Raw genomic sequence first — 14970 nt, forward strand, 5'->3', positions numbered from 1 at the left:
GACTGAACAACTTTCACACACACACACACACACACACACACACACACACTCTGGAAAAGTTTGCCCGTTTATTAAAAAAAAAAAAAAGACTAAACATGCAAGTAACCATGTGTATGTGCTCAGTCACTCAATTTGTGTCTGACTCTTTGTGACCCTATGGACTGTAGCCTGCCAGGCTCCTCTGTCCATAGAATTTCTCAGGCAAGAATACTGGAGTGGGTTGCCATTTCCTATTCCAGGGGATCTTCTTGACCCAGGGATTGAACCTGGGTCTCCTACATTGGCAGGCAGATTCTTTATCACTGAGCCACCTGGGAAGCCTCCTGGGAAGCACATACTATACAACCAGTAATTGAACTGATAGGCATTTATTCCAGAGAAATGAAAACTTATGTTCACACAAAAACGTGTACATTAATGTTCACAGCAGCCTTATTTGTAACAGCCAAGAACTGGAAACTACTTTAATATCCTCCAGTGTGTGAAATGTTAAACAAATCATCCACATAATGAAAAACTATTCAGTAATAAAAAAGAATGAAAGATTGATATGCATGATAACTTGGGGAAAGCACAAAGGAATAACAGTGAAGGAAAAACGTAACTGCATGATTCCATTTATGTAACATTCATGAAATAACAGAATTATAGAGATAGTGAACAGATTAGCAGTTGCCAGGAAGAGAGGAAGAATGGTGTGGCTTTAAAGAGGTAACATGAAGGAGTCTTGTGGTAATGGCACACTGGAGTATTTTGACTATAGTAGTGGTTACATAAAGCTGCACATGTAATAACACTGCATTGAGCACACACGTGCACACACACAGAAATAATTATGTATATAACTCACAAGATCTGAATGAGCTCTATGGATTGTATCAATATCACTTTCTAGGTTTTGATATTGTACTGTGGTTGTACAAGATGTTAAACATTGGAGAAGGCTCAGGGAAGGGTGCATGAGACCTCTTTTATATATTTCTCTGTGACTTTCTGTGAATCTGTATTTCAAAATAACAAAACAGTATTTGAAGAAGAAATATTTATTTGAGTACATTTTACTACTGATTTTTCTACAATGAAAAAAAATACCATAGATAACACTTAACTTTTCCAGCAAGTATACTGGAAGATGATGCTGTTGAAGTGCTGCACTCAATATGCCAGCAAATTTGGAAAACTCAGCAGTGGCCACAGGACTGGAAAAAGTCAGTTTTCATTCCAATCCCAAAGAAAGGGAATGCTTAAGAATGTTCAAACTACTGCACGATTTCACTCATCTCACACACTAGCAAAGTAATGCTCAAAATTATACAAGCCAGGCTTCAACAGTATGTCAGCTGTGAACTTCCAGATGTTCAAGCTGGATTTAGAAAAGGCAGGGAACCAGAGATCAAATTGCCAACATCCATTGGATCATCAAAAAAGCAAGAGAGTTCCAGACAATCATCTACTTCTGTTTCGTCGACTATGCCAAAGCCTTTGATGGTGTGATCACCACAAACTGTTGAAAATTCTTCAAGAGATGGGAATACCAGACCAGGTGACCTGCCTCCTGAGAAATCTGTATGCAGGTCAAAAAGCAAGACTTAGAACTGGACATGGAACAACAGACTGGTTTCGGTTCCAAATAGGGAAGGGAGTACATCAAGGCTGTATATTGTCACCCTGCTTATTTAACTTGTATGTAGGGTACATCATGAGAAACGCTGGGCTGGAGGAAGCACAAGCTAGAATCAAGATTACTGAGAGAAATATCAATAACCTCAGATATGCAGATGACACTACCCTTATAGAACAAAGCAAGGAAGAACTAAAGAGCCTCTTGATGAAAGTGAAAGAGGAGAGTGAAAAAGTTGGCTTAAATCTCAACATTCAGAAAACCAAGATCATGGCATCTGGTCCCATCACTTCATGACAAATAGATGGGGGGACAATGGAAACAGTGAGAGACTTTATTTTGGGGGTCTCCAAAATCACTGCAGATGGTGATTGCAGCCATGAAATTAAAAAACGCTTGCTCCTTGGAAGAAAAGCTATGACTAACCTAGACATCATATTAAAAAGCAGAGACATTACTTTTTCAACAAAGGTTCATTTAGGGGGGCAGTCCTAAGATGGTGGAGGAATAGGATGGGGAGACCACGTTCTCCCCCACAAATTCATTGAAAGAACATTTGAACACTGAGCAAATTCCACAAAACAACTTCTGAATGCTGGCAGAGGACATTAGGTACCCAGAAAGGCAGCCCATTGTCTTTGAAAGGAGGTAGGAAAAAATATAAAAGATGAAATGAGAAATAAAAGAGGTAGGGACAGAGATCCATCCCAGGAAACACTGTCACGGGCAGGTCAGTGGCGAGTCTTGGCATCTCAGAGGGCAACATAACTGGGAGGAAAAATAAATAAAACACACAGATTACGTGCCTAATGGCAAGTCCCAGCGGAGAAGCAGCTGAGACACTTGCATCCGCCACTAGCGAAAGGGGGCTGGACAGGGAGGCACAGGCTGCATTGCTTATGGTAAGGACCGAGCCTGAATCCCCCAAGGGCAATCTAAGGGAGCTGCCTTGAGATAGCAACCCAGACTTTTTCGCTATCCCATGGGAAGCCCTAACCTAAGACACTGTCGGGCCCGCTCACAGAGCAAAGGACTGAGCAGAGCTAGCCGGCTGCGGACCAGCCCATCCCCTGCAGGAGACAGGCAGGCAAGAGCAGCCAGAGCTGGAAGGGGGCAATCACGGCCCCAGAGAGGCATCCTCTACTAAACTGCAAGCAGGCTTCATTGCTAACCAAGACTTCTTGGGTTTCTGGACAGTTGACATCTGCCAGGAGGGTCGCAGCCAGAGATCACCTCCCCAGAAGAGACACACCCAGAAAACCCAGTGGCTGGGACAGGGGAAGGGATAAGTTGCAGCCTTCAACTGGGGGTGACTATGTGCGCCAAGCACCTGGTCACCTGAGCTGCTCGGACCTGGGACGGCGCAAAACACAGGCCCAACGAAGTCTGCCTTTGTGGAGTATCAGAGGACCTGAACCTGAGGGGCTTAGACCTGGGAAGTGCAGGCAAACCAGGGCCTGCATCAGACAGTTCCCAGCAGAGCAACCTAGAGTCTGAGCAGTGTAGACTGGGAAAGCACACACGCTGTGAGCAGGGGCAAATCCAGTGTGGCTGAAACATTGCGAGCACTCCCCACACATGCCAGTAATATTTGTTTGCAGTGTTCCTCCCTCCCCACAGCACTACTGAACAAGTGAGCCTAAAAAAGTGACCACCAGCACCCCCTTGCGTCAGGGCAGAAATCAGACACTGAAGAGACCAGGAAACAGAAGAAGCTAACATAAACAGAGGGAACTGCTTTGGAAGTGACAGGTGCAATAGATTAAGATGCTGTACTTAGCACTGACTACATAGGAAGTGGCCTATAGATCTTGAGAAGTATAAGCCAGCTCAAGAAACTATCTGAAAATGAACTGACCCCACACTGTCCACAACAACTCCAGAGAAAGTCCTAGATATATTTTTACTATTATCATTTTTTTTTAATTTTTAATTTTTTTATTTTAAGTCATCTATTACTCCTTTAATTTTCATTTTTATAACTACCATTACTTTGCAAAAAAAAGACCCTATTTTTAAAGCAAACTTCATATATATATTTTATAATTTTTGTGACTTTGTTTTCTTTTTTTAATGTTGTACTTTTGAGAATCTAACCTCTATGCTAGATTTTTAATCTTTGCTTTTTTGGTATTTATTATCAATTTTGTACCTTTAAGAACCCAATCTTCAGTACCCATTTTTTCTTGGGAGTGAGATTACTGGCTCTCTCTCACTTTTGACTCTCCTTTTTCTTCACCAGGTCACCTCCATCTCCTCCTTTGCCCTTCTCCTCTCTACCCAACTCTGTGAATCTCTTTGTGTGTTCTGGGCTGTGGAGAACACTTAGGAAACTGATTACTGGCTGGATCTGTTTCTCTCCTTTTGATTCCCCCTTTTATCCTACTGGCCACCTCTGTCTCCTTCCTCTTCTCTTCTCTGTGTAACTCCGTGAAAATCTCTGAGGGGTCCAGACTGTGGAGAGCACATTGGGAAGTGATTACTGGCTAGCTTACTCTCTCCCATTTTGATTCCCCTTCTTCTTCTCCTGGTCACCTCTATCTCCCTCCTCCCTCTTCTCTTCTCCATGTAACTCTGTGAACCTCTCTGGGTGTCCCTCACTGTGGAGAAACTTTTCATTATTAACCTAGAAGTTTTATCATTGGTGCTGTATAGATGGAGAAGTCTTGATGCTACTGTAAGAATAAGACTGAAAACCAGAGGCAGGAGGCTTAAGTCCAAAACCTGAGAACAACAGAGAACTCCTGACTCCAAGGAACATTAATCAATAGGAGCTCATCAGAAGGCTCCATACCTACACTGAAACCAATCACCACCAAAGGGCCAACAAGTTCCAGAGCAAGACATACCACGCAAATTCCCCAGCAACACAGGAACATAGCCCTGAGCTTCAATATACAGACTGCCCAAAGTCACACCAAACCCACTGACATCTCAAAACTCACTACTGCACACTTCCTTGTACTCCAGAGAAAAGTAATCCAGCTCCAACCACCAGAACACTGACACAAGCGTCCCTAACCAAGAAACCTCTACAAGGCACCCGTCCAAACCCACCCACAGCGAGGAACCTCCACAATAAAGAAGAACCACAAACTGCCAAAATACAGAAACTCCACCCCAAACACAGCAATATAAACAAGATGAAAAGGCAGAGAAATACTCAGTAGGTAAAGGAACAAGATGAATGCCCTCCAAACAAAAAAAAAAAAAAAAGAGGAAGAGATAGGGAATCTACCAGATAAAGAATTCTGAATAATGATAGTAAAACTGATCCAAAATCTTCAAAACAAAATAGAGTTACAGATAAATAGCCTGGAGACAAGGATTGCGAGGATGCAAGAAATGTTTAACAAGGACTTAGAAGAAATAAAAAAGAGTCAATATATGGTGAATAATGCAATAAATGAGATAAAAAACACTCTGGAGGGAACCAACAGTAGAATAACGGAGGCAGAAGACAGGATAAACGAGGTAGAAACTAGAATGGTAGCAATAAATGAATCAGAGAGGAAAAAAAGAAAAAAGAATGAAAAGAAATGAGAACAACCTCAGAGACCTCTGGGTCAATGTTAAACGCACCAATGTTCAAATCATACTTATCTGGAGTCCCAGACGAAGAAGACAAAAAGAAAAACCATGAGAAAATATTTGAGGAGATAATAGTTGAAAACTTCCCTAACATGGGGACGGAAATAGTCACCGAAGTCCAAGAAACCCAGAGAGTCCCAAACAGGATAAACCCAAGGCGAAACACCACAAGACACATATAAAACACATTAACAAAGATCAAACACAAAGAACAGACATTAAAAGCAACAAGGGAAAAACAACAAATAACACACAAGGGGATTCCCATAAGGATAACAGCTGATCTTTCAATAGAAACTCTTCAGGCCAGAAGGGAATGGCAGGACATACTTAAAGTGATGAAAGAGAAAAACAACCCAGATTACTGTACCCAGCAAAGATCTCATTCAAATATGAAGGAGAAATCAAAAGCTTTACAGACAAGCCAAAGCTGAGAGAATTCAGCACCACCAAACCAGCTCTCCAACAAATGCTAAAGGATCTTCTCTAGACAGGAAGCACAGAAAGGGTTTATAAACTCAAACCCAAAACAACAAAGTAAGTGTCAACATCATCATACTTATCGATAACTGCCTTAAATGTAAATGGGTTGAATGCCCCAACCAAAAGACAAAGACTGGATGAATGGACACAAAAACAAGACCCCTATATATGTTGTCTACAAGAGACCCACCTCAAAACAAGGGACACACACAGACTGAAAGTGAAGGACTGGAAAAAGATACTCCATGCAAATAGAGACCAAAAGAAAGCATGAGTAGCAATACTCATATCAGATAAAATAGACTTTGAAATAAAGACCATGAAAAGAGAAAAAGAAGGACACTACATAATGATCAAAGGATCAATCCAAGAAGAAGATATAACAATTAAAATATATATGCACCCAACATAGGAGCACCACAGTGTGTAAGGCAAATGCTAACAAGTGTGAAAGGGGAAATTAACAATAACACAATAATAGTGGGGGACTTTAATACCCCACTCACACCTATGGATAGATCAAATAAACAGAAAATTAACAAGGAAAAACAAACTTTAAATGATACAATAGACCAGTTAGACCTAATTGATACCTATAGGACGTTTCACCCCAAAACAATGAATTTCACCTTTTTCTCAACTGCACATGGAACCTTCTCCAGGATAGATCACATCCTGGGCCATCAATCTAGCCTTGGTAAATTCAAAAAAATTGAAATCATTCCAAGCATCTTTTCTGACCACTATGCAGTAAGATTAGATGTCAATTACAGGACAAAAACTATTAAAAATTCCAACACATAGAGGCTGAACAACATGCTGCTCAATAACCAACAAATCACAGAAGAAATCAAAAAAGAAATCAAAATATGCATAGAAACGAATGAAAATGAAAACACAACAACCTGAAACGTATGGGACACTGTAAAAGCAGTGCTAAGGGGAAGGTTCATAGCAGTACAAGCTTACCTCAAGAAACAAGAAAAAAGTCAAATAAATAACTTAACTCTACACCTAAAGCAACTAGAAAAGGAAGAAATGAAGAACCCCAGGGATAGTAGAAGGAAAGAAATCTTAATTAACCTCCAATTAAAAAAAATTTATTTAAAAATATTAGGGCATAAATAAATGCAAAAGAAACAAAAGAGACCATAGCAAAAATGAACAAAGCCAAAAGCTGGTTCTTTGAGAAGATAAATAAAATTAACAAACCATTAGCCAGACTCATCAAGAAACAAAGGGAGAAGAATCAAATCAACAAAATTAGAAATGGAAATGGAGAGATCACAACAGACAACACAGAAATATGAAGGATCATAAGAGACTACTATCAGCAACTATATGCCAATAAAATGGACACCGTGGAAGAAATGGACAAATTCTTAGAAAAGTACAACTTTCCAAAACGGAACCAAGGAGAAATGGAAAACCTTAACAGACCCATCACAAGCACGGAAATTGAAACTGTAATCAGAAATCTTCCAGGAAACAAAAGTCCAGGACCCGAGGCTTCACAGCTGAATTCTACCAAAAATTTAGAGAAGAGCTAACACCTATCCTACTCAAAAAAACTCTTCCAGAAAATTGCAGAGGAAGGTAAACTTCCAAACTCATTCTATGAGGCCACCATCCCCCAGACACCAAAACCAGACAAAGATGCCACCAAAAAAGAAAACTACAGGCCAATATCACTGATGAACATAGATGCAAAAATCCTTAACAAAATTCTAGCAAACAGAATCCAACAACGTATTAAAAAGATCATACATCATGACCAAGTGGGCTTTACCCCAGGGATGCAAGGATTCTTCAATATCTGCCCGCAAATCAATCAACGTAATACACCACATTAACAAATTGAAAGACAAAAGCCATATGATTATCTCAATAGATGCAGAGAAATTTGACAAAATTCAATATCCATTTATGATAAAAACCCTCCAGAAAGCAGGATTAAAAGGAACATAGCTCAACATAATAAAAGCTATATATGACAAACCCACAGCAAACATTATCCTCAATGGTGAAAAATTGAAAGCATTTCCCCTAAAGTCAGGAACAAGACAAGGGTGCCCACTGTCACCACTACTGTTCAACATAGTTTTGGAAGTTTTGGCCACAGCAATCAGAGCATAAAAAGAAATAAAAGGAATCCAGATGGAAAAGAAGTAGTAAAACTCTCACTGTTTGCAGATGACATGATCCTCTACATAGAAAACCCTGAAGACTCCACCAGAAAATTACTAGACCTAATCAATGAATATAGTAAAGTTGCAGGATATAAAATTAACACAGAGAAATCCCTTGCATTCCTATACACTAACAATGAGAAAACAGAAAGAGAAATTAATGAAACAATTCCATTCACCATTGCAAAAAAAAAGAATTAAATACTTAGGAATATATCTACCTAAAGGAAAAAAAAAAGCCCTATATATAGAAAACTATAAAACACTGATGAAAGAAATCAAAGAGGACACAAATAGATGGAGAAATATACCATGTTCATGGATTGGAAGAATCAATATAGTGAAAATGAGTATACTACCCAAAGCAATCTATAGATTCAATGCAATGCCTATCAAGCTACCAACGGTATTTCTCACAGAACTAGAACAAATAATCTCACAATTTGTATGGAAATACAAAAAACCTCGAATAGCCAAAGCAATCTTGAGAAAGAAGAATGGAACTGGAGAAATCAACCTGCCTGACTTCAGGCTGTACTACAAAGCTCCAGTCATCAAGACACTATGGTACTGGCACAAAGACAGAAATATAGATCAATGGAACAAAATACAAAGCCCAGAGATAAATCCACGCACCTATGGACACCTTATCTTCGACAGAGGAGGGAAGAATATACAATGGATTAAAGACAATCTCTTTAACAAGTGGTGCTGGGAAAACTGGTCAACCACTTGTAAAAGAATGAAGCTAGAACACTTTCTAACACCATCAGTTCAGTTCAGTCAGTTCTGTCACTCAGTCATGTCCGACTCTTTGCGACCCCATGAATCGCAGCACGCCAGGCCTCCCTGTCCATCACCAACTCCTGGAGTTCACTCAGACTCACGTCCGTCAAGCCAGTGATGCCATCCAGCCATCTCATCCTCTGTCGTCCCCTTCTCCTCCTGCCCCCAATCCCTCCCAGCATCAGAGTCTTTTTCCATTGAGTCAGCTCTTCGTATGAGGTGGCCAAAGTACTGGAGTTTCAGCTTTAGCATCATTCCTTCCAAGGAAATCCCAGGGTTGATCTCCTTCAGAATGGACTGGTTGGATCTCCTTGCAGTCCAACACCATACACAAAAATAAACTCAAAATGGGTTAAAGATCTAAACGTAAGACCAGAAACTATAAAACTCCTAGAGGAAAACATAAGGAAAACACTCTCTGACATAAACCACAGCAGGATCCTCTATGACCCACCTCCCAGAGTAATGGAAATAAAGCAAAAATAAACAAATGGGACCTAAATAAACTTAAAGCCTTTTGCACAACAAAGGCAACTATAAGCAAGGTGAAAAGACAGCCTTCAGAATGGGAGAAAATAATAGCAAATGAAGCAACTGACAAAGAATTAATCTCAAAAATATACAAGGAACTGCAGCTCAATTCCAGAAAAATAAGTGACCCAATCAAAAAATGGGCCAAAGAACTAAACAGACATTTCTCCAAAGAAGACATAGAGATGGCTAACAAACACATGAAAAGATGCTCAACACCACTCATTATCAGAGAAATGCAAATCAAAAGCACAACAAGGTGCCATTTCATGCAAGTCAGAATGGCTGCCATCCAGAAGTCTACAAACAATAAATGCTGGAGAGGGTGTGGAGAAAAGGGATCTCTCATACACTGTTGGTGGAAATGCAAACTAGTACAGCCACTATGGAGAACAGTGTGGAGATTCCTATAAAAACTGGAAATAGAACTGCCATATGACCCAGCAATCCCACTGTTCGTCATACAAACTGAGGAAACCAGAATTGAAAGAGACACATGTACCCCAATGTTCATCGCAACTGTTATAATAGCCAGGATATGGAAGCAACCTAGATGTCCATCAGCAAATGAATGGTTAAGAAAGCTGTAGTACATATACACAATGGAATATTATTCAGCCATTAAAAAGAATACATCTGAATCAGTTCTAATGAGGTGGATGAAACTGGAGCCTATTATACAGAGTGAAGTAAGCCAGAAGGAAAAACACCAATACAGTATACTAACGCATATATATGGAATTTAGAAAGATGGTAACAGTAACCCTATTTGCGAGACAGCAAAAGAGACACAGATGTATAGAACAGTCTTTTGGACTCTGTGGGAGAGGGAGAGGGTGGGATGATTTGGGAGAATGGCATTGAAACTTGCATATTATCATATGTGACACGAATGGGATGGGATGGGGAAGGAGGTGGGAGGGGTGTTCAGGATAAGGAACATATGTACACCCGTGGCGAATTCATGTCAATGTATGGCAAAAACGCTACAATATTTTAAAGTAATTACCCTCCAACTAAAATAAGTAAATTTATATATTTGTTTTAAAAATGGTTCATCTAGTCAATGCTATGGTTTTCTAGTAGTCATATATGAATGTGAGAGTTGGACTATAAATAAAGCTGAGCATTGAAGAATTGATGCTTTAACTGTGGTGTTGGAGGAGACTCTTGAGAGTCCCTTGGACTTCAAGGAGATCCAACCAGTCAATCCTAAAGGAAATCAGTCCTGAATATTCATTGGAAGGATCAATGCTGAAGCTGAAACTTCAATACTTTGGCCACCTGATGCAAAGAACCAACTCAGTGAATAAGACCTTGATGTTCGAAAGATTGAGGGCAGGAGGAGAAGGCGACAACAGAGGATGAGATGGTTGGATGGCATCACTGACTCAATGGACATGAGTTTGAGTAAGCTCTGGTAGTTCATGATGGATAGGGAAACCTGGCATGCTGCAGTCCATGGGGTTGCAAAGAGTCAGACACAACTGAGCAACTGAACTGAACTGATACCAGAAGTGGACACCTAGAAACTTGTGCCTGGTTTTTTCTAGACTCAGCCCTATGTACCTTTTCCCTTTGTTGATTTCAATCTGTATCCTTTAACTCTAATAAACCTTAACTGGACTATAACAGCTGTTTAAAAAAGAAAGAAAGCATACCATAGAAAGGTTTTTTAAAAACAAACTGACTTTGCAAAATATTTGTAAAATATATGATTATATATGTGTGTGTGTGTGTGTGTGTGTGTGTGTGCATGCGTGTGTATAGTGCTATTAGTGTTCCAATAGAAAAATGTGAGAAAGAAGTGAACGATAATTAAACCACAAGTCAGGAAACACTCTGTAAAAGGCCAGATAGTAAAGATTTTTAATCTTTTTTGAGTACGCTGTATCTGCACAACGATTCAGTTCTTCGGTAGTAGTGTAGAAACAGCTATAGAAAATACGTACTACACAGCAAATGTTAGAAAAACAATTCTGGGCAGGTTTGGCTACTAGCTCAGTTTGGTAACCCTTGCATGTAAAAAATATAGATGTCTAACAAATGTTCTTCTTCATCTTAAATAACTTAAATTTATTATGATAAGATGAGTTTTATTTATGAAATTAGAAACAAAAACATGTTTAAAAAGTAAGAATACTCAATTTTGATGGGCATGCATATATGCATATATTGTTGGAGGGGATGAAAATTGGTAGACTTTCTAGAAAGTAATCTAGTTATATGTATCAAGACTTTTAAAAGTTTGTGTCTTTGGATTTAACAATTCTACCTTCTGTGTGTCTATTTTAAGAAAATTATCAGAAAAATGGACAAGGATGGTCACTATTAAATAATAGGGAAACTTTCCAAAAATACAACTACATGCCCTGGGAGAACAAACTGGCTAGGTAAATCTTGGTAGTCCATATTCTGAAAATTATAGAAATTAATTTTTTGAAGCCTTAATTTTTTAATGATAAAATTATTCTTAAAATTTAAGTGACAAAGGCAGGGTGCAAACTGATATATATTTTCACAATATGTAAAGTAAAATTATACATACAAAAAACTAGAAGGGATGATTGATTGCAAGCTGTGGATAGTGGTTTCATGTAGATAATCGAATAAGTATATCTGACCTTTTCATTTCCTCATACTTTTTTATGCTTTCCAAATTCTTTATGATACTTTTACTATAATAGTGTAGAAATTTGAAAGAGAGAAACAGAGACAGAGAGGTAGAAAAAAAAGGAGAGAGAAAATGTCAGGATAACCTTTCACTCCTCTTGCTGTATCCTTTGCTTACTCATTTGCTTATCCTGAATATTTTCTAAAACATTTTAGGAGCTGGCTTTTTGACTTTTTGTAGAGCAGCGGGCGAAGTTATCATGTTGTATTGATATCATATCATTAGACCAAACTGACCTAATTCATTTACAAGAGGGAGATCGAGGCCCTTTACTATGTAGCTAAGTTTCATAAACTTATTTACCTGCTGGGAAGATTTATTTGTTCATTTATTCACTTATTAATTTATACTACTCAACTGACAAATATTTCTGTCTCAGGAACATTCTAGGCATTCATTTGAATTTGGTCTCATAAACAATACATATGTGCGTGTGTGCTAAGTCACTTCAGTCATGTCCAACTCTTTGCGACTCCATGGACTGTAGCCCACCAGGCTCCTCTGTCCATAGGATTCTCTAGGCAAGAATACTGGAGTGGGTTGCCGTGCACTCCTTTAGGGGATCTTCCCGACCCAGGAATCGAACCTGCATCTCTTATGTCTCCTGTATTGGCAGGCAATTTCTTTACCACTAGTGCTACCTGGGAAACCCCATAAACAATACCATACTGGGTAATTGGTTGCTGAAAATAATATTCTTAACCAGTAAATTATTGGCAGTATATATAATTATTATTTTAATAGCTTTTATTTTTTCCTAAAAAGGGCCAGATGGTCATGTGACTAGATATGATTTGGATTGGCTCGTGAAAAACAGCTATGAAGGGCAGAAACAAAAGGTCATCCAGCCTAGAATCTTATGGAATGCTGAAATCTACCAGCAAGCCCAAGTTCCAGCTGTAGATTTCCAGACGTTCTTAGAAACGAAGGAGGGACTGAAGAACTTTCTGCAGAACTTTCTGCTCTATGGAATTGCTTTTGTGGAAAATGTCCCTCCTACTCAGAAACACACAGAGAAGGTGGCAGAAAGGATCAGCTTGATCAGGTGAGTCATTAGTTTTCTGATATGTGCACAAGTTAATTTCCAGAGCATGAATATCAGTAAAATAATATGACAGGTATAGTCACCCTTGTTTTTCCAGAATATTCTGCAGCCCGAATAAGGACATTACCATTTATACTGCTTTATTTGAAGCCCAGATTTCTAATCTCTAAAGACACTTACATGTTAAATATGATGACTTCAAAGTTGTTGTCTTTTCTCAAGCCCAGTGACACTCAAAGTGAGAGTTATTCATTGTATGCTAGAAAGAGCACTAACTTTGAGTAAAGAGAGCCAGACTGTAGTCTCAGTTCTCCCATCAAGCAGTTGGATAAACATACATTCCTACCCACAGTTGCTGTCCCTGTAACCTCTATTTTCCCATCTGATCAGTAAAAGGATTGAATAAGATGGTATCTAAAGATATCTACTTTTGACCTATTATTCCTAAGGCTTAATTCACACACTGGTTGTTAATAATACTGAGTCCAAAATGCAGTACTTGGATGTAATCTCAAAAACAACTGAATGATCTCTGTTCGTTTCCAAGGCAAACCATTCAATATCACAGTAATCCAAGCCTATGCCCCAACCAGTAATGCTGAACAAGCTGAAATTGAACGGTTCTATCAAGACCTACAAGACCTTTTAGAACTAACACCAAAAAAATATGTCCTTTTTATTATAGGGAATTGGAATGCAAAAGTAAGAAGTCAAGAAACACGTGGGGTAACAAGCAAATTTGGCCTTGGAATATGGAATGAAGCAGGGCAAAGGCTATTAGAGTTTTGTGAAGAGAACACATTGGTCATAGCAAACACCCTCTTCCAACAGCACAAGAGAAGACTCTACACATGGACATCACCAGATGGTCAACACTGAAATCAGATTGATTATATTCTTTGCAGCCAGAGATGGAGAAGCTCTATACAGTCAGCAAAAACAAGACCAGGAGCTGACTGTGGCTCAGACCATGAACTCCTTATTGCCAAATTCAGACTTAAATTGAAGAAAGTGGGGAAAACCACTAGACCATTCAGGTATGACCTAAATCAAATCCCTTATGATTATACAGTGGAAGTGAGAAGTGGTTTTAAGGGACTAGATCTGATAGAGTGCCTGATGAACTATGGACAGAGGTTTGTGACATTGTATTGGAGATAGGGATCAAGACCATCCCCATGGAAAAGGAAAAAAAGAAAAATGGCTGTCTGGGGAGGCCTTACAAATAGCTGTGAAAAGAAGAGAGGCAAAAAGCAAAGGAGAAAAGGAAAGATATAAGCATCTGAATGCAGAGTTCCAAAGAATAGCAATAAGAGATAAGAAAGCCTTCCTCAGCGATCAATGCAAAGAAACAGGAAAAGAACAGAATGGGAAAGACTAGAGATCTCTTCAAGAAAATTAGAGATACCAAGGGAACATTTCATGCAAAGATGGGCTTGATAAAGGACAGAAATGGTATGGACCTAACAATTGCACACATCTCACACGCTAGTAAAGAAATGCTCAAAATTCTCCCAGCCAGACTTCAGCAACACGTGAACCGTGAAATTCCTGATGTTCAAGCTGGTTTTAGAAAAGGCAGAGGAACCAGAGATCAAATTGCCAACATCTGCTGGATCATCGATAAAGCAAAAGAGTTCCAGAAAAACATCTATTTCTGCTTTATTGACTATGCCAAAGCCTTTGACTGTGCAGATCACAATAAACTGTGGAAAATTCTGAAAGAGATGGGAATACCAGACCACCTGACCTGCCTCTTGAGAAATCTGTATGCAGGTCAGGAAGCAACAGTTAGAACTGGACATGGAACAACAGACTGGTTCCAAATAGGAAAAGGAGTACATCAAGGCTGTATATTGTCACCCTGCTTATTTAACTTCTATGCAGAGTACATCATGAGAAACGCTGGGCTGGAAGAAGCACAAGCTGGAATCAAGATTGCCGGGAGAAATATCAATAACCTCAGATATGCAGATGCCACCACCCTTATGGCAGAAAGTGAAGAGGAACTAAAGATCCTCTTGATGAGAGTGAAAGAGGAGAGTGAAAA

The 14970-nt window shown here is 39.2% G+C and overlaps 1 protein-coding gene across 1 annotated transcript in view; it reads left to right on the top strand.

Annotated features, from left to right (window-relative positions):
• TMLHE (trimethyllysine hydroxylase, epsilon) overlaps window positions 1-14970 on the top strand; it is a 68774-nt gene that overhangs the window by 37017 nt on the left and 16787 nt on the right. Inside the window, exon 4 of the mRNA XM_052663725.1 lies at window positions 12641-12920. Coding sequence (XP_052519685.1) covers window positions 12641-12920 — 280 coding nt within the window. The remainder of the gene's footprint in view (window positions 1-12640; window positions 12921-14970) is intronic.

This window comes from Budorcas taxicolor, chromosome X, assembly GCF_023091745.1.
Source record: "Budorcas taxicolor isolate Tak-1 chromosome X, Takin1.1, whole genome shotgun sequence".
Classification (NCBI taxonomy): Eukaryota; Metazoa; Chordata; class Mammalia; order Artiodactyla; family Bovidae; genus Budorcas; species Budorcas taxicolor.